The sequence below is a fragment of the Bos grunniens genome, chromosome 19 (assembly GCF_055505025.1).
Source record: "Bos grunniens cultivar Pamir isolate PY7600 chromosome 19, Bosgru_T2T1.0, whole genome shotgun sequence".
In the NCBI taxonomy this organism is placed as follows: domain Eukaryota; kingdom Metazoa; phylum Chordata; class Mammalia; order Artiodactyla; family Bovidae; genus Bos; species Bos grunniens.
In genome coordinates this window covers 25,742,279-25,767,953 of record NC_141183.1, presented here as the reverse complement: position 1 = coordinate 25,767,953, position 25,675 = coordinate 25,742,279, and the positions used below count along the sequence as shown (strand labels likewise).

General features: G+C 41.8%; 1 protein-coding gene across 4 annotated transcripts; it reads right to left on the bottom strand.

Moving 5' to 3' along the window:
• Positions 1-1,514: 1,514 nt before the first annotated feature.
• CALCOCO2 (calcium binding and coiled-coil domain 2) lies at positions 1,515-25,179 on the bottom strand. Of its 4 annotated transcripts, XM_086358067.1 has the most exons (14): positions 25,141-25,179; positions 17,495-17,684; positions 13,011-13,113; positions 12,319-12,452; positions 11,393-11,518; positions 10,155-10,243; positions 9,693-9,762; positions 8,923-9,045; positions 8,552-8,638; positions 7,132-7,290; positions 5,964-6,059; positions 4,083-4,218; positions 3,032-3,060; positions 1,515-2,541 (listed from the first exon to the last, which is right to left on the bottom strand). In XM_086358067.1, the coding sequence occupies exons 2-14, from the start codon at positions 17,672-17,674 to the stop codon at positions 2,362-2,364; spliced, it is 1,512 nt and encodes a 503-aa protein (XP_086214193.1). In that variant the 5' UTR covers positions 17,675-17,684; positions 25,141-25,179; the 3' UTR covers positions 1,515-2,361. The 4 variants fall into 4 exon arrangements, 3 of the variants coding, with proteins under 3 accessions (XP_086214193.1, XP_086214192.1, XP_086214190.1); XR_015147687.1 differs by having other exon boundaries at positions 6,802-8,638; XM_086358066.1 differs by lacking the exon at positions 7,132-7,290 and having other exon boundaries at positions 24,713-25,179.
• Positions 25,180-25,675: the final 496 nt, after the last annotated feature.

Genomic DNA, 25,675 nt, shown 5'->3' with positions numbered 1-25,675 from the left:
TTTAGCAAGTCAAGGGAAAAGGGCTGAAGCTACAGGTGTTCTTAGGGACCTTGCTTTACCAAAGATCTTGCCAACTCCCCCTTCTCTGATTTTAGGTTTGCTTTCCTTTACCACTCACACTCATGTATGCCAGGGTGACTTTTGTTTTTCCCACTGCTTAGCAAGTACATGTGCTAAGGTAATGCAAAAGCATTTTAATATTAAAAAAGAGAAAATGAACCTAAGAAGGATAACTTGTTGCCTTAATAAGTACAAAGATTCCAAAACCCAATTTAGATGTAGACACCATTTTACTCCTACCACCTGCTATTGTTCAGAGGCATTTTACAGCTTTAAAGTCTGTGGGTGCAAGAACTATAGAGAAAGGCTGGGGTGATCTTCTAGTTTTCATCTTCATTTTATCAAAGGGGTGATGACTGGATTATCTAAGAATGACTGTTTCCTTTACCACTAGTAACTGCCTGGAGCATAATTTCCCCTTCAAAGCCTTGGTAAGAGCAGCTGGGGATAATGAACAGTGGTTAAAAGATGCTTTGTTTTACATCCAGCAAAAAGGATCATTAACACCTCAACTGTTTTTTCACCAAGCCTGTGGAAGGCTCCTGCTGCTGTTGATAATCACGGTAACCCTCAGGGTAGCGGGGGCAAAGGGGTGGGTAATTCACCAGAAAATGGTATTCGCTGATTTGGATTACGTGCACCGCTGCTCCTCTCCATTCATGTGCTTCATTAAGAGCCGACTAGTACAAAATAGATGAAACTGCAATTCTTCATTGGAACTATCTGGGGAGTAACAGAAATGTTGCAGGGAGGAGGGGTATATGCCAGGAAAACCGCATTATTCTCTATTATATTTCTCTTCTAGACTTCGTCTTAATGTCACATCTGATTCTGAAGTGGCAAAGACTTATGAGTCCAAGAGACATCCTATTGATATGGTGATACAGGAGAAGGAGGGGGGAGTATAGTTTCATCTTCATTTTATCAAAGGAGAAATAAAGGCCAGGAGCTGTGACCAAGATAATATAGCTAGTCTAAGGTGCAACTCCAGTCATGCCAGGGAAAACCTCAGGACAGCAGAGCTATAGTTGGCTCCATCTGATTCACAACGTTATTCCATATCATTTAAAAGTTCCTGTAAAAGTCTTTCTAGTGACCAGCTGGTTGATTGCCTGGGGGTTATTTCCATTTGTTTAGTCCCTCAGGTAGAGAAAATGGAATTGCTTTCTTTTGGTTCAAGTAGGCAGGTCTGGATGGAGGGAATTGAGCTTAGTTCACAAAAGGTGCCAGAATCCACACTCTTTAAAAAATAGATATAGAATAATGAGTCAAGGCTCCAGGTTTCTCAAGCTCATGCTTCCTCAACTCCGTCTCCACCTCAAGGTAATGGCCAGGATACGCTCGTTAACTAGTTAAGACAGGTGAAGAGAAATCCTTGATGGGGTCTATAATTCCCACAATCCTTTTGATTACACTTTCCCCATAAGCTTAAAAAAAAAAAAATGAACTCAAGGTTTATTTTAAATTACCAAAGTCCCTGAAGTAGAGGACTAGTTTATTTTTAGTATTAAAGTGATGAACAATAATTCGCATTATTTCGACTTATCCTTTTTCAAACTCACTTGCTCAGAAAGTTGCAAACCCATACAGTTTCTAACAAGTCCCACTAACCATTAAGAAAGGACTTATAACAATAAAGGTTATGTGCACATGAAAAACCAGAGTAGAAAAATGCCATTCAGAGGTATAATACAAAGAGAAAGAAGACTTTCTGTGATTTAAATAATATTTTATGTCCATGATTCAGGAATGCTTCTGTTGGGAGCTGTGAAATCAAGGTGAGAAAACTTTGGTATCCAAATTGGATGTTTGGGTTCTCTGCCATGCCATTTTGGGCTAGGCCTGAGAAGGAGGAAGAAATTCTCAATTCCAGATCAGTTGCCAGTCCCAGGGTCAGGAGTGAAGACTAAGTACAAACATACTCAAGGTCTGACCTTGAACGGCAGCGGGACCACCTGGGAAACTCCTCACTTGAGTCAGGCCGGCTGTGAAGAGCCAGGTCAGCCCTATTGCAGGCAGGGCCTTTATGCTAGAGACCCTCACAAGAATAGGCGTTTTAAGTGAGAGGCTGACATAGCTGGAGTTATGTGACCTAAAAGGTTGTAACCCACAAGGATGGGAGTAACAGCCCTTAACACTATGCTTCAGGTAATCGACATGACTCCACCTATAGGGCAGCAGGACTAAGCAAATTCCTAATAACTGAGGTTAGGCAGGATCTTAGGTCATAACTCACAGAAGAAGCGATAGGTTCTACTGTATAAAATCCAGGTACAGTATAGATCCAAGAGGCCTGGACACTTAGAGAGTGTGGCAGAACACATGGTCTTCAAAGATCTGCTTCTCTTTTGCTGGGAAGGTCTTGTCACATATTGGACAATTCAAACTAAGGGTCTGCAGGTGCTGCTCCAAGGCCAAGTTGTGATCAAAAACATCAGCAGCAAAGTCTGATTTGCAGGTGGGGCATTTCTTGATGGAGAGCTGGGAGGAAGAACAAAGAGGTCAGGCTGAATGCCACGTATACATGGCAGAGACCATGTCTGGCTCTCTACTGTATCCTCAGCACCTAGCATACTGCTCAGTAGATGGTAGGTGATCAAGAAACAGAAGATGAATGAGCAAATTCACATTTGGAGATACTCACTAGGGCTTTCTCTAGGATTTCTCTAGGATTGAAAGGAAGCACTGGATATACCTTTTTTGGCTACCTGCCTGGTTCACCTTTCCTCCCTAGTCCTGCTACCAGACTCAACTTGCAGGTAGAGATCTTGAACAGAACAATGATGGATAAACTGTGCTTTTCTCTCTCCATCTGAACAGGCGCTCTTGGCACTGACCAAATTGATCTTGCTGACTTAGGAATTATCACAATGAAACAGTCTCCCTATAGTTCTCCCCTAAACTGGATGGAGCAGGAAGGGAAATTTTCTCAAAGCTTTGATGTGGGCAATCTCATGAATCAAATACTTACCAGGCTCGGGGCAGAACTTTCTTGGATACCTGAGGGTAATAAAAAAGATTTCATTCAATGAAAAAGTATCTATGCACTAGAATGCATTCTCCAGCTGTGTGCTAGCAGCTGTTTTCTTTAACCCTCACCATTCCTCTTTGATTCTTTAGCTTTCATATATATCATCTATTTCGATAGAGGGGATCTAAGTCAATGAGGGAAAAGAGGAAAAAATAATGAAGTGGCATTTTCAGTAGCCATTATATAATCAGAAAAAACAATAAACCTATTTTCAGTGTGGAGAAAATGAGATTTTAATGAAAACAGTAACAATTTAACAAGAAAATAGTCTGAGAATAGATTTTAAGACCAAATGCACATGAAGTCATTTTTTTAATGAAATGCTTAAAAATAGTTTTAAGGAAAAATAAACTCATACCACTGTCTATTGCAAAGATGTGATTTTAACTGTTAAAAAATATGACTGCTTTAAACTGTCCCTAAAAAGCAAATGAGGTCTCATGTTGCTTTTGGAGACAAAAAAAGCAGGAAAGTTCCCTGTGTGGCAAGGACATCTGACCCCAGGTCCATAAATGACAAGACTGGCTGTCACCCCCCCCCATTTCCTGTCCTCCAAACCACCCAGGGGGTCTCTATGGAGCACACCCCTGCGACCCCTGGTCAGGCCATGGGGGTGGTTGCCTCACCGCCCATCCTGGGCAGCAGAGCCCGCCTCTTGTGCTTCCATTTCCAAATCTTAATTAGCTTCCTTGGCTCTGTGTATATCTTCTGCACAGAGACATTTCTCTGATTTATATATTTGGAATATAGCCACGGGACTCAATTTGTGTCTGCTGCCTCTAGGCGAATGATCTGATTTGCGACTTCTAGATTCAGATTTATTTCTCAATTAACACTTCTTGCCTGGCAATCTTTCTGTTGGGTACTCAGCTTCTGCCCAGCAAGTCTTAACAATGAGGCTGGTCTTAATTAGCATCTCAGATAAAAAAAAATTTAGTGGGGGAATGGGATGCAGGCAGGGGCTTCCCAGCTCGAATGGCAAAGTTCTTACCAGAATATGGGTTTCCAAAGACAAGTCCTGGGTCTTGTCTTGTACCTCCTTGATTCGAAGTGGGCACTTGATATGATAAAGAGTCGCAGTCCAGACCCATGTAACTCAGCAGTCTGTTGTTCTCTCTCTTCAAATACTAAGGATAGAGTATTTACAGAGATATGTTGAAAGACAACAACAAAGAATGGCCACAAGGAACTGGCCACGGATGCTCATTACAGGTAGCTGTCAATTAACAGTGTGGCACCAGAGAAGTCCAAGAAGTGATAAACCGTTATTCTTCAAAAGGGGAAGCGCAGCCTCAATATTCCAAAGATCTGAGGTCTTTTTTTTTTTTTTAAGATTTTTTGATGTGGACAATTTTTCCAAAGTCTTTATTGAATTTGTTACAACACTGCTTCTGTTTTGTTTTTTTGGCCACGAGGCATGTAGGATCTTAGCTCCCCAACCAGGGATTGAACCCGAAACCCTTGCATTGGAAAGCAAGGTCTTAACCACTGGACCACCAAGGAAGTCCCAAAAGCTAAGTATTAATATCTGAATTTAAATATATACTGGATTTTGTTTAGAATCAATGCAAAAAGGAATTTACAATCTTTAAACACATACCAACTGAAGCGGGTATAGAAGCTGTGTGGATACGTGAGGGCGGCAGGAGCTATATTAAGACTAAAACTGTTGTACATCATTGAGAGCAAAATGCTTCTTTTAGTCTCCTTCCTAGAACAACTTTCTTACACACTGTGAATGTTTTTCTGATGTAATTTTCCCCTCTTCATGTTTTATCCCATCAAATGGATATGCTAACAGAGTGAGAGGGAGGAAGAAGAGAGGGAGGGAATGCAAGGAAGAATGTAAGAAATCAAGCTGCAAGGGAGACAGGTGGCATTTAAAGTTCTCAGAAGAAAGAACATTAGTAAACTTCTTAACATCTTAAGGGGCCTTTACTATAGTTCTTAACAAAGCTTCCAAGTATTAGATGTTTTTCTTGTTGTAAGTTGTGTGCATTCTTCCTTTCCCATCTTCTGCACACCCCTCCCCGAAGGCCCACCCATGTTACCGACTACTTCAAAGTCAAGGTATTTGAGTAAATTAAGAGGATGAGAATGACAGGACCAGAAATAGACCCCAAAGTCCTCTGCAAAACTGAAGCACTGGCATAAATGATATAATCAAAGGCAGGAGGCTGACTGAAGGCGCGGCCCAGAAGCGTCATGGAGAGGGAGGGAACGCGAGATGAAGAACGGCTGGAGGTACAGATCAGAGGAGCAGCCAGAATGCATGGACACCTGCTCTTTGATGCTAGCAAGTGTGTGAGAATGACTTCAAGTTCAATCTTTTTAATTGTTGCCATCATCGTCAATCAATTAATAATGTGTTTAGCATAGAGCAGAAAATAAATACTGGTTGGATGAATGAATGAACTGATGAATGAATGAATGCACAGTATTTCGGGGGGGCCTACCATGGGTCCAGCACTGGTACAGATCACCACTTCTGTTCCTAGTTTGGCAGCAGAGAAAAAGAAAAATTTTGTGTGGAAAGAAAGGGGTCCCTTGGCTAAATAGCATAAAAATGACGTAGGATATCATTCCCCAAATACAATACTTGCAATAGCTGTGGAGTTAAAAGCAAAAATAGTAACTTAGATCTTCATCAAGGCTGTTCCTTTCAAGTTGACTACTGCCATGCCAAACACATTTCAGTTACAGAACAAAGAGTAGGTTTTGCGGTAGATTAGGAAACCAGATGAAATGTACTCTTTGTTTAGGGAAACTGTTTCATCCAATGTCCCAGAAAGAGCTCTTTTAACTTTTTATGTTATCACCACATCTCCGGGTCATCCTGCTCCTTCCCTTTAAAACTCTTTTACACACTTACATCATTTTCTTTTTCCATTTTCTCTTTCTCTCTCTGTAGAACATCATGTATTATCATGTTCTCACTCAGTCTTTTTGACAGGTCCATGTTCTGGTCCTATCAAAAAAAAAAAAAATAGCATTAGGATCACATATTGTAGTCTGTATCTGAGATGGGATACAACGAGGAGATAGTAGAGGATCTGGTTTCCAAAATGGTGGGACTGAGGTAGGGGGGAAGGGATCAGGGATGGAGATGCGTGGTGCCATGGAGGGGATGCAGACTTACAGAAAAGTGACTTAACAAAATGCCTGAAGGCTTGGGCTGGCATCAAGATGCCGGTTTCTTTTGGTTTAGCTGGGAGTTAAGTGACCAAAGAGAGAGTTAGCTTGGGGGGAACCTCAAGACTGACTTATCAGAATGAGGGATAGGAAACCCCACCCAACCATGGAAACAATCATCTTTGTCTTGAATGAACACCTCACTGAATGCACAGTGAAGCACTGAGTTTAGGCTGGTGTGACTGCCAGTGTGAGGACAGGCATGTGGATTCAAGTTACGAGGAAGAAGGAACCCTGGATGGCATTTATCCAAGGCTACAAGGAACCCAGACTGGGGTCTTGGGCTTTCCAGTACGATGGGTTCACCTGACTAGTTTCATGGACCCAAAAGTCATAGGCATGCTTCAGCGCTTCCCGTCTCCTACCTACATATGTACACATGCGCATACCTCACAGAAACACTTAAGCTAATCTTACTAGTTGTGGGGGTTTTTTCAAGATTTTTTATTTGAATGCTGGTGCCCAAAATGCTGTGCGCTTCTAGCCGACCCTGAGGAAGTAATGCCAGAGGGGGCTACCCGATGACAGTGCTGACTGGAGGCTCCTGGCTCCCCATCCCCATTGGCTCCTGCTGGCTCTTCTGGTCCTGCTTCACTTCCTCAAAAGGCAGAAATAAGAAAGGTCTATCTGAGTCCGCACAGCAACCCACTCAATGGTTACAAAAACCTTCCCTGAGACCCAGGGCTAAGCTACGGCTTCTATTTCCAGGGTTTCTGGCCGCATACTCCATCCCTCCTCTTTTTAACAGAAGGATAACTCTCTCTCCCTAACAAGGGTGTAAAATCCTAGTCCCGGAACCACAAACCTTCATCCCCTTGCTTCCTGAGCCCCACATCTCTGTCACCTACCCGTGTGGCAGCCCTGAGTTGCCTGATCTGTTTGTGGAGACGCTGACACTCTTTGTACTTCTCTAAGAAGCAGGCTTTCCCGGCCTCTACTTTTGCCTTTAGGCGTTCCACCTCCTGTACTAACTGCTCCTCCACGGCTGTTTTCTTGTTCCTAGGCTCCTGAAGCATAAGACACGGAGTCCTCAGAGTTAGGGGCCTTCTGGATGCATGAGGAATAAAGAATGCTATCAGACAGCTGGGGAGCCCCTGGGTCTTGAAAAGTATTCCATGAAAACCAAGGAAACCCATATTGGCCACAAGGAGGTCCAAACCTTTGAATGGCTATAGATTATTTACAAACAACAGTAATTTCTGTGCAACATCAGAGGTCACAAACTCAAAAGTGCCAATAGAAGCCTGACAAGTAATATAATTGAATGAAGGAGCAGGATGCCATGAAACAGTGAGACTTCAGCCACGTGGGGCACGCAGGACCCATCAGAAGGATCAGCAGTTACTCAGCTCCAGACACCACTGCTGGACAGGTATGTCAGCTCAAATGTTGCCAGAGCCTCTGATTTTTCAAGAAGCTGGAAATACCATTTTTTTAAAATGGGAAATATTCCCATTTTTAAGTGTTGATAAGCAAATCAATTTTTACTTAGAAAACTATTTAGAACAAATAAAACATTTCTGTGGAATATACTTAATCTGTGAGTTGCTGATTTTCAAATTTTGTTGAATCTATTCTTTAGTACATCAAGCTAAAATACACAGTAACATGTTTAGTAGGTACTCAATCATTGATTGGATAATGACTGACTGAATGAATGATGCATGCATGATATGAGTTACATTCCCAATAACTAGATATTCTCCACACATCAGGATTTCTCAGGTCCTTACAACAGTTCAGAAAATGGAATTTCTAGCACTTGTTATCACCACAAGGCCTCTTCTATAACAATATATTACAGGAAATTATTAGTTAATTAGGCTTTCATCACTGTGTTCCATAGCTTAGAATAATGTATGACAATGGCTAACATTATATTAATATTAATTATAACAAAATTTGACTACTATAATATTTTCTAATTTAGAGCTCATTTTATAATCATTAATATGTCTGCCCCCACAGTAACTCTTTAAAAAGAGGGCAGGGGTTATTCTGTGTGATTCCTTATCCAAGGCTCTGTTTACTACAACCTGCCATGAAGTTTAACTTAGAATATTCCTCTGTCACTCATCACACATTAGAAATGCCCAGCTCTCCTAAATAGTTTGTAAAGGTCAGATTCTCTGTCCTTTTGCGTACAGAGAAAGAAGTCCAGCAGTAAATGCTATTCTAATCTGTCATTTACCCTATCACCTGCAAATAGCTCCTATCCTTTCCTTTCCTTAGGCGCCCTCCCACACAGCCATTCAAAGACAGACATGCCGTTAACTCCTGTTGTTTCTTCGCTGCAGTAGTTTCTTTCTGCTTCATCTCCTCCACTGTCTGCTCAAGCTTCTTCTGGTGCTCCCTCTGCAGAAAAACAGGTTATGAGTACCACTGCTGGGAAAACACACACACACATGCATAAGCACAAGTGTGCATGCACTGGGGAAGGGCCTGCTAAGCTAATGAGCGAGAGAGGGAAAAGCAAATCTTCTCTTATTAGCTTCTGAGAAAAGCTGTGAGATGCCTCATTTTAGATGGCTTCCCCTGAGACCTTTCCCAGAGCCTGTGATACCCACATATACAATAAAGAACAATGCATATATTTTTTCACAAAGGTCAAAAAATATTATTTTCTTTCATGACTCTACCTGTTCAGTTAAACTGAGAAAGAGCTGGCCATTTTCCTCTTTCAGGTGCTCCAGCTGCTCTGTCTTATCTTGAACTCCCTGAACAAGCTTCTCCATTTCTCTCCCTTGATTTGACAGCTGAGCCTAAAGCAAAAGTAGTGAATACAATCAAGATATAAAAGAAGGAAACCTAAACAGGAACAATGCTTTTTAAACATACAGTAACACAAAAAGATGCGCTTTCCCTAGCAATTCCAACTATCCCTATCAACTTCTGTGTTCTTCAGCTCCACCTTACACCTACTAGAGAAGGAAAAGGCTACCCACTCCAGTATTCTCACCTGGAGAATCCCCATGGACAGAGGAGCTTAGTGGACTTCAGTCCATCGGGTCGCAAAGAGTCAGACATGACTGAGCAACTAAGCACAGCACCTTACACCTAAGAATCTAAGACTCAGTTGAGTAAAACTTGACAAACTACCCTTTAAAGCCCCTCTCTAAGGCACAGCCTCCTAAAAATGAGAGCAGTTCTGCTTCTACCCGCTTATCCAGTCTTTTTAGTAAGATTTTGCTGGAAAAGATTTTGTAGCTAAAAGAAAAAAATTAGAAAGGATATTGGGGGAGGGTGGCGGTCAAGAGTGGAAAATACACACTCTGAAATTTCAATCTGGCGCTCTGAGAAGTCCACCATAAGGCACCCACTATAATGCACCGCAACTTTCTGGATCACCAGAGTGGAGAGGTGGTGAGGCTAAGAAAATCTACTTTGGCAAAGGTTTGGCATAACCTACCTGAAGCTGATCCACTCTGACTCCCATCTTCTCATTTTCTGAGGACATCTTCTGGTTTTGTTCTTTCAGTCTGTGGAGGTAAGAGATGACTAAATGAAAAATATGCTGATTCTAGTTGAGCTACCCCAGACCATAAATGATATAAGGCTGCCTTGGCCCTAAGCCTGCAGAGTTATTTTAAAATCCACTAGTCTCTTCTTCAGTCCTGTTCTGGCTTCCTGACCTCAAACTGCAAGTGTTCACTACTTAAAACTAATACCTGAATTTAGGCCATGTGTTTTTACCATTTTGATTCTAATTCTCTAACCCAGACTCAAAGAGCTCATGAGTCAAAGACGGAGAATCATACCTATCATTGTCCTTAATAGGAAGACTGCACTAACAAATTCTAGAAATCTAATTTGACCTTGCCTAAGGGTGTTTATAATACAGCAGTTCCTCCCATTCAAGAGTCAGACTCACTGAAGCAGCTCTATCTCCCAACAGTCCTTCTGTTCTTTCATTGTCTGTTCCAACTTCTTATTGATGCTCTTCAGGGTTTCCAGCTCCTCCTGTAGATTGAAATGCCAAAGGGACTGACCATTGCTAAGGCAGTGTTTAGTATCTCAGGCAGCCAACAAATATTTACTGAGCACTTATAACATGTCAAACATATACACACAGCAGTGAATGAAATATCCAAGTAAAGGGATTTTCATATTAAAATGTTCTTAATATGTTCTTTCCATAAAAATGGAAAAATACATTTATCTTAAGAGTTTGGGATTAACATATATAGACTACTATATGTAAAACAGATAACCAATAAGGGCCTATGTATATAGTACTGCTGCTGCTGCTAAGTCACTTCAGTCATGTCCGACTCTGTGCGACCCCACAGACGGCAGCCCACCAGGCTCCTCTGTCCCTGGGATTCTCCAGGCAAGAATACTGGAGTGGGTTGCCATTTCCTTCTCCAATGCATGAAAGTGAAAAGTGAAAGTGAAGTTGCTCAGTCGTGCTCGACCCTTAGTGACCCCATGGACTGCAGCCTACCAGGCTCCTCCGTCCGTGGGATTTTCCAGGCAAGAGTACTGGAGTGGGGTGCCATTGCCTTCTCTCGTATATAGCACAGGGAGCTATATTCAATATTTATAATAAACTATAAGGGAAAAGAATCTTAAAAACAGATACATATATGTATAATTAAATTACTTTGCTATACATTTGAAACTAATACAACATTGTAAATCAACTATACTTCAAATTAAAAAAAAAAGAAAGGAAAAAATACATCTACCTTAATTTCTCTTCTAGTGGAGCTTATATTTGTCCATTAACTCATTACACAAATATTTAATGAGTGCCTCTACACACCAGACCCTGTTCTGGTACTGCAGACACAGCAGTGGACAAAATAAAATTTCTTTTTTCCTAGAAAAGTGCTGTCCAATAAATTCAGGAAAGTCATTATATATATAATTTTAAAAATTTAGCAGTCAATTAAAAAAGCAAAAAGAGACATGAAATTATTTTACTAATAGTATATGTATTTAATCCAGTGTATCTAAAATATCATTTCAATACATAAACAATAAAAAAGAAACATCTAATATACTAAAATCTGTGCCAGATACTAGTATAACAGAGTCAGATCATATGAAAAAGTGGGTGCTGGACAGGAGCCATCACCCCCACTCACATTTAACAAGCACACATACCTGCTTCTTTTGGAGCGTGGCCTGCATGTCTGAGTTTTGCTTCTGGAGGCTGACACAGCTGTCCTTCAGCTCCCGGTTTTCCTTGCAAAGCTCCTTGTTGTGCTGCTCAATTTCTTCCACCTCACTCTACAAAAGAACGTTCCATAAACACGTATTTGGCTTTTTATAGCTCAATGGATATTCAAGTCCTGCTGACATGAAATTCACATATGCTGGGATGGTGAGGGTCTAGTTGATCCCCACTCACTGTAGTGACATCTGTGTACCCCAAGTGGAAGCAACCCCTCAGTAGGTAGGGAAGGGGGAAGAGAAATGTGTCTACCGTAAGCACTGAGCCTGCCATTACCAAGAAAGAAAAGACAAAGAAAATTAAGCCACAAAAACTTAAAAGGGGGAATGACAGAAGACTGTAATTTTTTTTCATGCATATACTTTATTTCTCCTATCAGACTCAGTTCTGTGAGACCGGAATAGGGTTTTAACAGATTCTTCATTACATCCCTAGTCCACCAGAGTGCTGGATGAACTAGATGTCTGTTAAATAACTAAGTAAGTAAATGAATCTAACTGAAAGATATTATACAAACAAGAATATCTACTGTGTCTCTCCTCAAAGGAGCTTATAAAATTTACTATAGTGATAAGATGTACACATGACACAAATTAAGTACCTGGGAAAGTTAAGGGAATAACTGAATGCCAAGTGAGTTACAGAAGCTTTAGAGAAAGGAGAAATCACTTATTGTTATGATTCTTATTAACATTCTGAAGTCATTCCCTTCTGATGGGTTTGAATAGGACTGTGTAAAAATTTCACAACAGTATCTGTTAGACATTCAATAAAGGCTTACTGACTAAAATTCTACCCTACCCTGGAATTGCTACTCTTAATGGCAGGAAGGGACTGAGATGAGATGCTTACAGACCTGAGTGGTAACAACCAGGATGTCCTCTTCATTTTCTGGACGGAACTGGAAAGGGATACTTGCTCCCCGGACCACCCCATCCTGATCCACATAGCAGAACTGGTAATACTCATCATCCTTGGGCAGGTAGTAAGCTGGAAACAGAAAATGATTTTTAACCCAAAATATTGCTTCCCTGGTGGCTTAGAGGTTAAAGCATCTGTCTGCAATGCGGGAGACCCAGGTTTGATCCCTGGATTGGGAAGATCCCCTGGAGAAGGAAATGGCAACCCACTCCAGTATTCTCGCCTGGAGAATTCCATGGAGGGAGGAGCCTGGTGGGCTATAGTCCACGGGGTCGCAAAGAGTCAGATACGACTGAGTGACTTCACTTTGGGCTTCCCTGATAGCTCAGCTGGTAAAGAATCCACCTGCAATGCAGGAGACCTGGGTTCGATCCCTGAATTGGGAAGATCCCCTAGAGAAGGGAAAGGCTACCCACTCCAGTATTCTGGCCTGGAGAATTCCATGGACTGTATAGTCTACGGGGTGGCAAAGAGTCTGACACAACTGAGCGACTTTTACTCACTCAAGGTCTATTCAGAAAACTAAAAATCTAGAAGTCTTTTATCTACCCCAGAAGGCTCTAGCTCAAGAGAATTAATGAGTTTTGGTTGCTGTTTTTAATACCTTTGATCTAGTATTTTTCTCACCTTTGAACTGGACTTCCTGCTGTTTGGCTGATTCACTGTTTAGGTCAACGGGCAAAGTAACCCACATGAAGGTGTAGTACTCACGGGTTGTCTTCCATCCAACCTGCAATGACAAAAGGCTCTTGTTCAGCATCTGAAAGTGCTCAGATTTAGGCTCTGTCTTCTGAAAATGCACCTTTCGTTATTTTAAAATTATAGTAGAATAAGTTCTTTATCATAAGATCTACCCACAATGGATCAAATCTTTTTGACTTATGATAACTACATATACAATTAAAAATTGGTATGCATGCACATATACCAGTTACTCATAAATTACTCATCTTAGAAGGAAACAAAAACTGGCCACTCAATACCCAGGATAAGAGTGCCAAATATTGTATCTCCAAGTCAGGTACAGTACTGAGAATGACTGGGGAAAAAAGCTGTAGGACTGTGAGCTTTGATTGTGCTATCTTCTTACAATGGTATACTTGGAACTTCTTAATCAAAAAGCACTTCTGATCTGCCCCTTCTATTGGTTTGTCCTCTCCTGTGTCCAATTAAGTCTTGTCACCTATACCAACCTGGTTACATCACTGCCTTTAAAAATGGCTTTTTAAAATAATGTGTGTGTTGGGGCTGGATGGGTAAGAGAGTTCTTAGATTAGGAGGCACCAGATAACAAAGTCCAGTTTGTATGATTTTCTTGCTCCAGAGTTTTTCTTAATATATGTTTATTGAAGATTTTTTGGTGATAAAAAAAATAATCTGGTAGTCATAAAGGCCTCTTCCAGGTATGAAATGTAGTAAGTCATAAGATATAAGGATACTGTAAAATTTGCCTCAGAGCAGAAAGCTGGCTAAGTGGGAAATATTCTCACTAAGTGTGAAAAGGGGTAAAAGATGCTCAAATCATATCTGGAAGATAAGAGCATACCGGAGAACAGACAGAGAGTCATTGTGTCTTCAAGGGGTGAACACTCAGCAAATAAGAAGCAAAAATGACATTTATTGCCATATTTTGACTCTGCCTGAGCCCAGGGGGAAGAGAAGAAACTAAAAATAAATTCTATTTTTATACAGTAAGGAATCAGAGCATGGTTGAAAAGGCTATAAGCTCATCAGAACATACTGGGGCATGTTTTAGTGTCTCATTAATACACACCCCATTGCTGTGAGCACCTCTGAGCCACTGCAGCCTGCGGAGGAACAGGAAGCAGGAATTTTATGGAGTCTTCATTCACATCCTGGAGCTTCTTAATGCACTGTGACTAAAATATCATTTGGGAAGGCCTAAGAATTACTACTGCCTTGGAACAAGGATGCAACTTCCAGTCACCTGAGCTTTCTGTCCTTGGCTCCTCCATCTCAGGAGTCCTCGTCCCAGCCTGCCTTTTATGGTATGACCATGGAACATGGCATAGGAGCCCAGGTAAAGGAGAGTATGGAGCACAGGGCTCTATGTTGAAGGAAGAAAACCTGACTCCCAACCACTTTAGCTTTTATCACTGGTGGTAGCCTTCACTCTATGGAGAAGATGGAGCATGCTGCACATGCAGAAATGTTTTGTTGAGGGCCCTTTGGGTGCCAGGAACCAGTGGTGTTAGGGCAGATGAGGAGCTGAGGAGTAGGATTAAGACTACACTGCAAGAACACCAGGAACATTTTAGAAGTGAGCTAGGAAGGACAAGCATTGAAAAGCAGAGATATTACTCTGCTGACAAAGGTTCATATAGTCAAGGCTATGGTTTTCCCAGTGGTCATGTATGGTTGTGAGAGCTGGATCATAAAGAAGGCAGAACACCAAAGAATTGATGCCTTCGAACTGTGGTACCTGAGAAGATTGCTGAGAGTCCCTTGGGCAGCAAGGAGATCAAATCAGTCAATCTTAAGGGAGATCAACCCTGAATATTCACTGGCAGGACTGATGCTGAAGCTGAAGCTCCAGTATTTTGGTCATCTGATTCGAACATACGACTCATGGGAAAAGTCAATGATGCTGGGAAAGATTGAGGGCAGAAGGAGAAGAGGGCATCAGAGGATGAGATGGTTGGATGGCATCACTGATGCAATGAAAATGAACTTGGGCAAAATCTGGGAGATGATGAGGGACAGGGAGCCCTGCTGTGCTTTAGTCCATGGGGTCGCAGAGTCGGACACAACTGGATGAGTGAACAACAACAAAGGAAGGACAAAACTTTACATTCAGCCCTTAATTCTCTAATTTACTATCTGTTGTTCAAAGGAATTCAGCAGAATAGAGGAAGAAAAGCAGAGGCTTGGGAGTCAAACAAAGGTCTCCAAACGGGGAGACCTTGGGAAAATCACCATCTTGAGTATATTCATTTTATTCATCGGTGCACAAGTAATAAAACTGCTTACCTCAGGGGGCTGCTGTGCTGTGAGGATTAAATTAGAAAACACATACCCACACACACACACACACACTAAAAAAAAAAGAAAGAAGGAAAGAAAACCCCATCAAAGACCTAGCACATCATATATTCTCAAAAAGTTTGTGTTCTCTCTTTATTACTCTTAAAATTTTCTTTCAGGCTTTAGTGGTGGTAATCGGCGGTTTAGATGCTAAGTCGTGTCCAACTCTTGTGATCCTGTAGATTGTAGCTTGTCAGGCTCCTCTGTCCATGGGATTCTCCAGGCAAGAATACTGGAGTGGGTTGCCATTTCCTTCTCCAGGGGATCTTCCCGACCCAGGAACTGAACCCAGGTTTCCTGCATTGCAGGTAGATGATTTACTGACTGAGCTATGAAGGAAGCCCTTCAGGCTTTAGCGTAGGTGGCAAATCAATAGCTTTTAGGGAATTCCCGGGTGGCCTGGTGGTCAGGACTCAGCACTTTCATTGTCAGGGCCTGAGTTCAAGCCCTGGTCAAGGAATTAGGATCCCTGCAAACTGAGTGGCACAGCCAAAAAAACAGGATCTAAAAAAAAATACAAACAATGCTTTTAAATATTTGTTTTTAAAAAGTATAATCCTTTCATTTGGTTTAGAGTGACATCCTCGCTGCCAGTTGCTAAGGCTTGGGAATTATAAACAATCAGCCTGAGCAAAATGGAAAAAAAAAAGTTAGATTACCTCTGAGAAGCTGTAAGTAATTTTTAATCATTCTTTTTTTCAATTATATATACCTGTACTATTCAATATGCTAGCCACTAGTTAGCATATTGAAGCTACTTAATTTAAAGCATATGAAGCTACTTAAATTAAAATTAAATAAAACTTAAAATTTAGTTATTCAGTCACACTAACTACATTTTAAGTGCCATTAGCCACATGTGGCCAGAGCTTACTATACTGGACACCAAAGCAGCCAGTATAGCTCCTTCCTAGAAATTCTACTTGTCAGTGTTAGTCATAGAAAGTTCTACTGGACAGCTGAGATACATATGGGGAAGAAAAAAGACAGTTGCCATCTTCTTTCCAAGACAGAAAACATCCTCTGTGTCAGGTTTCTGTTAGGACACCTTTAGTCTAATGAGTCAATGTCCTGCAGTCTTAGGAGCTGTCATGATATTCGCCAGTGTCCCTCTGCTTGTCCACTATCCCCACCTCTAAACACCAGCCTTGTTACCTCCAGCTTCCATCACTCTTTCACTTAGCTTGAAATTCCAAACAATCAAGAGAAGGAATTTGGTGAGGGGTGTGAATTAGCACCAACTCCTACATACTGCAGTCAAGAATGATGTCTGATTTCAGGATGAACAGTGTTGGCAAACAAGCACATGACATACTGAGGTGTCAAAACAAAGGTCACTGATGCTGGAACTCTGCAGTGTAAATAATGTATGTTTGACCTTTATCTCCTGTCTCTGGAAATAGGACAATTTGTCATTATGGTATGTGAATAAATGAGTGAATATATGGGTCTGTGGCAGGGGGAATGTTAGAGAGAGACGTGGTGGAAAAGTAGAGAATAAATTGACTATAATAAAAAAGTACCATTTCTGTACTTGAACTGACATGGTGATTAGACACTGGAAGAGGAAACCAAAGGAGCTCATAAACTTTCTGTTCTTAGAAATCTTCACAAAGAAGCAAGACACACTTATTGAGGAACACACTTCTTGAATACAGGGTATTAACTTTTCAATATCCTTTCCAGATTGGTAATACTCATATTAAAAAAAATTAAACACTGTACTAAGTAAGCAAGTGACATTACTTCACAGAAACTATATAAGAGGCCATACACCCTAGTCAGGTCATAGATGAATATTAATTTAAAACATTTACATTCGGTCTTTGAAAGTGTAATAAAACTTGGGGACTGTATGATTTGCTATCTTATTTTAGCTTAAGACTGAAATTAAAATTTGAGTCCTATAGCACTGTTGATGTGTGAAGGGGGAAGTGCTAGGGAGCTTAGTTCAGGATTTTAACATTGGTCACACATATATGCAAAATGCTTATAATACAGAGACAGACACACACACTAAGATTCACCTCTGGTTCCTAATCATTTGGTACTAAATTAACACTTACTCTAAAGATGCCAATCCAATCCTTTCGACGGGGAATGAAATGCTGGGTGAGGGTGTAGTAGCACGTGATGTCCCCCCCAGGGATGTAGAACTTCTCCACACTGTTAAAGATGACCTGAGAGAAATGACAGTGGTCCAGCAGGACAGCTGAGGTGGGGGGATCGTCTACTGTCTCTTCCATGGTAGGGGTCCTGTTAAGAGATATGGGATAGAATAAGGCTCAAAAGGGTTGTCTGAAATGCCAGAAATTTCTGGGCTCTCACCCAGGGAACATTCCGTTCAGAGCAAGTCAGGAAAAGCAAAAGCATGACAAGTATTGAGATCACACAACTTGCTTTCTGTTTCACTATGAGCCACTCTGCATTCACAACTTCCTATGCTCTAAGAATTTTCTGAGACTATCTTTGACCTCTTCACCACAGGCACCACCATCTTCATTATATCCTTATCCTCTGCTCATAGCTAATTTTCTCCCTTTCTTCTAAATGCCTTAAGTAAGGCAGCCTAGAGGTAAATGCCCTGAGCTGGGAACTGTAAGACTTAGATTCTAGATTTTTTATCCCAACAAGCCCTGTGACTTTTGGAATGTCATTTTCTCTAGATTTCAGCTTCTCTATTCAATTCCATTCATCCTGTAATTATCAGATCCTTCTTAATATTAAAGCACTCTGCTAGGGGCTCGGAATGAGTGCAGACAGGCATAAGAGAAGGAGATTATCTGACATGCAGTGGTGACAAGCACAGGTTCAGAAACCAAAATGCTGGAGTTCAAATTCCAGCTTCACCACCTATAAAATGCATGCCCTTGGGTAATTTATTTAACTGGACTCTGCGCATGGTTCCTCATCTGTAAAATGGGGCTGATAACATCTACCTCATTCTTTGTGTGTATGTATGAGCAGTAACTGAAATATAGGTATACCTTGAAGATATTGCACGTTCAGTTCCAGACCATCTCAATAAAGCACATACTGAATAAAAGTAAGTCACACAATTTTTTTGGTTTCCTGGTACATATAAAAATTGTTTACATTATAATCTATTAAGTGCTCAGTAACATTATGTCTAAAAAAACAATGTACATACCTTAATTAAAAATATTTTGTTAAAAAGTGCCAAAAGCAACATCAAAAATGACTGATCACAGATCACCGTGATAAATATAAAAATAATGAATAAGTCTGAAATATTGCAAGAATTATCAAAATGAGACATGACTAAGCAAATGCAGATAGAAAAATGGCACCAACAGACTTCCTTAAGATATGGTTGCCACAAACTTTCAATTTGGTAAAAAATGTCAAAAGTATCTGTGAAACACAATAAAACTAGGTAGACAGTGACTAGTCCTTAAATTAGTACCTGTCATAAGAGTAGGCACTTCACACAAAGTAAAGGCATGTTTAATTGCTAAGTTATGTCTAACTCTTTGCAATGCCATCAACTGTAGCCTGTCAAGCTTCTCTGTCCGTGGGATTTCCCAGGCAAGCATACTGGAGTGGGTTGCCACTTCCCTCTCCAGGGAATTGAACCTGTGTCTCCTGCTTGGCAGGCAGATTCTTTATCACTGAGGCAACTGGGAAGCTGCTAAAGTCATGCTGAGTGACAGAATAAAGTACTTGGACAAAGTCTGCATAAAGAGAGGGCTTAACAGATGTGATTATTACTTTTGCGGGGTTTTTTTTTCTCTTTTCTGGCATACAGTCTTTGCCCTCCAAAGGGTCACAATCCGATATGAAGGTTAGATGAGAATTTAAGTGACTGCCAAATGGATAAATACATGCAAAATGCTCCTGGGTTCAAAAGAGGGAGAGAGATGAAACTGGTTAGGAAAATAAAGAAAAGCTTTGAGCAGTGAGTGGAATCCTGGGTAAGTCCTCAAAGAAGATTAGGGTTTTGTCAAGTGTGTTTGGGGGTGAGGAAACTTCAGATGAATGTAACAGCATGCAAAAAGCAAAGAGACAGAAAAATGCAGTCCATGTTTGGAGGACAGCAAGCAAGTTTGGATCTCTACAAAATGGAGACAGTAAGCTGATTTCACCTTTCGAGGTCATGCTGCTGCTGCTGCTGCTAAGTCGCTTCAGTCGTGTCCGACTCTGTGGGACCCCAAAGACAGCAGCCCACCAGGCTCCCGTCCCTGGGATTCTCAAGGCAAGAACACTGGAGGGCTTCCCTGGTGGCTCAGTGGTAAAGAATCTGCTGGCTAATGCTGGAGACATGGGTTCGATCCCTAGTCCGGGAAGATCCCACATGCAGCAGAGCAACTAAGCCCATGCGCCTCTGAGTACTACTGAGCCTGTGCTCTAAAGCCTGGGAGACGCAACTACTGAAACCAGTGCCCCTAGAGCCTGTGCTCTGCAACAGGAGGAGCCACCGCAACTAGAGAAAAGCCCCTGCAGCAAAGAAGACCCAGCACAACCCAAAATAAACAAAACTATTTAAAATAATTAAAAAAAAAAAAGAACACTGGAGTTGGTTGCCATTTCCTTCTCCAATGCATGAAAGTGAAAAGTGAAAGTGAAGTCGCTCAGTCCTGTCTGACCCTCAGCGACCCCATGGACTGCAGCCTTCCAGGCTCCTCCTTCCATGGGATTTTCCAGGCAAGAGTAGTGATCAAGGGTGGGGAACTACTGAAGAGAAAGAAACAATAGGTAAAAGAAACAAAGTCTTTAGAACTGTCAGGACCTGACACTTCCTGCCCTTCAAAAGTCACACGTCCTGTGTTCTAAATGCCTCCTTGGTCTAACATTTAGTGAGTCCATGTTACTCAACCCTCAGCTGTACTGGGAAATGAGAACAATACTGCAGCTCTAAACAGCAGATGAAGAAAGAGCTGTACATATGCAAAAATGGCATAATACCTTACAGATTCAGCTTCTAGAACATGCTGGAAGATTGTATACACACACATGCAAACACAACTTAAAAAAATAGTAAGTACAATAACCAAAAACACAGTAGCTCTTCTGGCTCTGCCCTACCCACTTATTTCCTGGTTTTATTTTGAACTCTAAACAAACAGGCCTTCTCTTCCAGCTCCCTCAGAAATAAATTTTTTCACAGAGAAGGCAAGAGGACTTTGAGGTACCCAACTGTCTGTTCTTGGGACTGAACTGCTCAGAAATGTATTGGCTTTCTGGGGTTTGTGACAGTTTGGCCACATCCTCAGTGTCAAAACTCAGATCAGTTTTTCTAAGGAAAGGAGAGGACACATTCTAGTCTAGGCCAGTACTTGTTCCTCCTGATAAGCTGTGGCCTGCTGATCTGATGAATGCTGCAGGAGAATGTATAGGGAGATTTTTCAGCTTGCAGACCCCAGTCTTTCCTAGTGGTCTTCAGTCCACTGAGGCCAGCATAGCCCTTGGGTCCTAAGCTTGGAGCACCATTTATCTGAGCATGTGACTTGATCTGTGCTTTACCATGGATAATGATCAATCCCTCAGGTAAGAGTGACTTCGGGCCCCGTCTCTCAATTAACCTAAGTACCATGATATTGTCTGTTCTTTTCCTTCATAACACTATCATAACTGTAAATACAACACTAATGCTAGCCCATAGTAATTACTAAGTACTCACAGAATAAATGAATGAATAAGATATGCATGTAATTCATCAAAAAGTGAAAGGAAGGAACTTTGTAGGTAAACAATGGTGTGTATGATGGTGGCGCTAATTCTTGTCTTTAGCCCCACTCCTAATTTGTTTGGTGTCTTTGGAGAAGCTGCTGTTTCTCAGTTTTCTCTTTTCTAAATTAGGGTGAGGAGCAAGTTGCTGGTGGCTAAGTGGTTAGGATTCTGGGCTTTCACTGCTATGGCCGGGATTCAGTCTCCGGTTGGGGAACAGAGATCCTACAAGCCACATGATGTGGCCAAAAAAATAAAAAATAAGTAGGGTAAAGAGATGAAAATCTCCAAGTGTTATGTCAGTTCTCGGTATAGCTGGTTCAGCGGGCAGAGCCGGTTCAAGTGGCGTAGTGCCAAAAAAATAAAAGGCACAGATTTGATTTCCTTAAGGACCCATAAAATTCACACTCCATTACCTGCCTTCCACACACTCAAACTCAAAACATGCTGTTTTGCAAATGCATGCTACTCTGAAAGGCAGGACCAGTCAAGGGTAGGGGAGTTTGGTACTGCCTCTCTTTCTTTACTAGAAAACAATCAATCTGTAAGTGAGCTCAGAACACTGAGCTCAGAACACTGAAGAAATGACAGCATATGTACACAAAATGGCATGACAGAGCTCAAGCTCTGAGGCTTGAGTGTACAGCCAATGGAATCTTTGTTGTTGTTCAATCACTAAGTCGTGTCTGACTCTTTGTGACCCCATGGACTGCAGCACACCAGGCTTCCCTGTCCTTCACTATCTCCCAGAGTTTGCTCAAAATCATGTCCACTGAGTCAGTGATGCCATCCAACCAACTCATCCTCTGTCGCCCCCTTCTCCTCCTGCCCTCAGTCTTTCCCAGCATCATCTTTTCCAGTTAGTCGGCTCTTTGCATCAGGTGGCCAAAGTATTGGAGCTTCAGCTTCAGTATCAGTCTTTCCAATGAATATTCAGCATTGCTTTCCTTTAGGATTGACTGGTTTGATCTCCTTGAAGTCCAAGGGACTCAACTCTCAAGGGTCTTCTCCAGCACCACAATTTGAAAGTATCAATTTTTTGGCGCTAACCCTTCTTTATGGTCCAACTCTCACATCCATACATGACTATTGGAAAAATCATAGCTTTGACTATACGAACCTTCGTCAATAAAATGATGTCTCTGCTTTTTAATATGTTGTCTAGGTTTACTATAGCTTTTATTCCAAGGAGCAAGCCTTTTGATTTCAAGGCCAATAGATGGAACTCTGACATAGTTACTTTTTTTTTTTAATCTCAGTTTCCGAAATGATTAAGGTCCTCAGAGGAGGAAGGCAATGTATTTTAAAATGAGTCTCCTGAACTGGCTCCTGGCTTCTAAGAAAACCTGACACATTTTCATCTAACGAGCATCTCAAGATTAATACATGTCTCCTAGGACTGTTCCATGAGGGCACAGATTCTCTTATATTCTCCTGAAGAAAAGGAACAAAAAAGCCAGTTCTACTCCTGCTCCTTCTGAATGAATCTGTAAACTACACTGATAACACTTTTTTGCAGAAAAATTAAAAAATGTTTTAAACTTTCTGATTAGGTTCTAACAATGCAAATAGTCAACCAAATCATCTTACCAATTTTCCCAAAGAATTTTCCTCATTATGCTAAATCAGGAAGAATAACTTTATTTAAAAAAAAAAAACTAAAATTCTACCACACAAATATTCAACATTTTTATGTTAGCCTTTTATACCAGTGGGCACATGTTTCATGAGAAATGAAGACTTTAGGTAAGTTTCCCTGGATTAGTTCACAGAAAGCAAATGCATCCGAAGCCCAGAGAGAAATGCTAATCAATTCTTCATTTGGGAACCGTTAAAAACAAAACACACATTCAACCCAATTCCTTCTTCCTTCTGCTTACTTAACTTTCTAAACTATTAGCAATTAGCAAAATGGATGAACTGATTTGAATCCCATTCCCCCTGGCCCTGGAAGAGATGCTTCCACAAAACTACCCTTTAGAGAACACTGACAATAGCTATTACGGATGTGTAGATGGCCCTGAGATGGGGAGCAAAAGCAAAGATACATAGCCACTGGTCCTCAGATTATTACAGCCACTTGCTCTAATCCAAATTGTCCAAGTTCATTCTAGTTCCTTACCTAAAATCTTTGAGTGACTTAAGTAAATTTTATACCCCCAGGAGACTTTTAATACCTAATTCACTAATAATTGTTTGGATTCGTTACCCAGCTTATTCTAAGCAGCCTTTATCCCATATACCACATCACTGTGCCAAAAGTACTACGGAAAAACAGAGAAACAGTTCTGAGCAACCAGAAGAAACTGCAAAAAGCTCAAAGCTGTGTACTCAATCTCCATTTTCTTTCATTTTACTTTACTGAGATTTTATACTTCTTCTGTGAAGAGGGTGATTATGCTAACCCTTGAAGTGACAAGGGTAGTGACAGTGATGTGCAGCAGAAAGGGAACTAAGCTAGGAGCCAAGGGACCTGGGTCCATTAGTTCTGCCACTAACTAGCTCTGAGATCTTGGCCAAGCCACACTACTTTTTAAACCTCAGTTTCCTCATCTGTAAAAATGCATGGATCAGGCAAGAAAATCTCTAAGAAACTTTCCGGCTATAATGATGATCCCAAGTGAATGAAAAAGGAAGCGAAGACAGAGTTTAACTGTCTTCATATAAGAAAATGAGGAAGCATGGTATTATATTAATAAGCACAGTCAAAATTTTTGAAGAGCCCTATTTGTACTCTGACTCCAAAGTCTGCAGGATATGTTAGTGTTGTGTAACTCTTACTACCCTTCTCAGAGTCCTTTCCACTCCACAGATGTCATTTCTGCAAAAGGGTAGACTTTCAGATAGAGGCCCTCTGAAAGCATCTGTGAAAGTGAGTCACCTAGATATTCCTTAATCATTAAGGATAGTCCTTAATCATCTACATAATCTACAAAGGCCTACTGTATTAAAGTCTTTTGCTTTTAAAGGTTTTTGCAGTTGCTGCTGCTGCTGCTAAGTCGCTTCAGTCATGTCCGACCCTGTGCGACCCCATAGATGGCAGCCCACCAGGCTCCCCCATTCCTTGGATTCTCCAAGCAAGAACACTGGAGTGGGTTGCCATTTCCTTCTCCAATGTATGAAAGTGAAAGGTGAAAGTGAAATTGTGTCTGACTCTTAGCAACCCCATGGATTGCAGCCCACCAGGCTCCTCCGTCCATGGGATTTTCCAGGCAAGAGTACTGGAGTGGGGTGCCATTGCCTTCTCCTTTTGCAGTAGTGTAATTGTTATATAGCTTTTATATTATTCTACTCCACTCCAACCATGGCTACTTGTTGGCTTACATCAGAAGCAAAGAATCCGAGGGAGAGAAAAAAGTTTAAATGTCCAGGAGGGTTGAACTCAATAAATAAAAGTGGAAACATTAGCCCCCGAACTAAATTGGGGGGAGTGTTGGGGGAGAAGGACTACAGGAGATCGATGGTAAAGAAGCAGGTCACCGCACTCCAGCTGCTCTCTCTTCTCAGCTGTCTAGAACATCTCCTCCAATTACAAAAGGCAACTGAACGAAGGGGGGGTTCAGTGATCAGGACGGGAAACTGAGAAAGTAACTTGCCTAGGGTCACTGGGCAGGGTCCCGCTTCTGCCACCAAGCCGACCGCGATGACGATGACGTCAAGCACGGGAGTTAAGGAGCCAGCACGACCTCGGCCGGCGAGGGGGGCATGACGCCGTGACAAGACCCTCACTCGGGTCAGAGGAATTCCTTCTGTCCCAGGGACCGCCCACGCGGCCCTGGGCACTGAAGCCCTGCCCTCCGCGGCAGAAAACTGCCCTCAACCCTCCAAAGACCGCGGAGAGGCTCCAGGGGGCCCATGACGTCACTCCCACTTACGGTCACCCTAGAAAGATGAAAGGAGGTGAAAACCGAAACCAATCGCACACCCGCCCGCCCATGGCCCTTTCTCAGTACTGAAAGTGTGAAGTCGTTGAACCTGAGGGCCCAACTGTCCCTAATTGCCCGCCTTCGCGCCAGAGACTCACCAGGGGTTGCAGTCAGCGGCAGCGCTACAGCAACAGGGCACAGAGGGGAACAGAGGCGGGGCTAAAAACCCAGGGACGAGCTGTCCTGTCTGACCCCGCCCATCACGTCATAACGGTCAGCAAGTCCCGCCCTCACCGCGGTGCTTTACGGGACTTGTAGTGCTCAGGTGCATGGGTTCCAGAGTTTTCCGTCACCTTGTGTGTTCCGGAGCAGCAATCACATCCGAAGGAGCTTATTTCTTCCCCTAGGACGAGACATTTACTTTAAAAAAAAAAAAAAAAAATTCTTTCAGTTTTCAATGAGAAAGCTCCATACATTTGAAGGGCCAATGAAAGATCATCTTCATTTTTCTCCTGCCTCCACAAAATACTTCACTAAGAGTCTTACAGATGAGAATGCCTTTGGCATTTAATGATGCCTCCCACCTGCCCAGGGAGACCCAGCAATCTCCCTGGGTGCCCTAGTTTGTGGTTCATCATTTCCCTTCTAGGAAGAAATTATTCTTTAATGTTAACTCTGTCAAAGTAGTGCTGT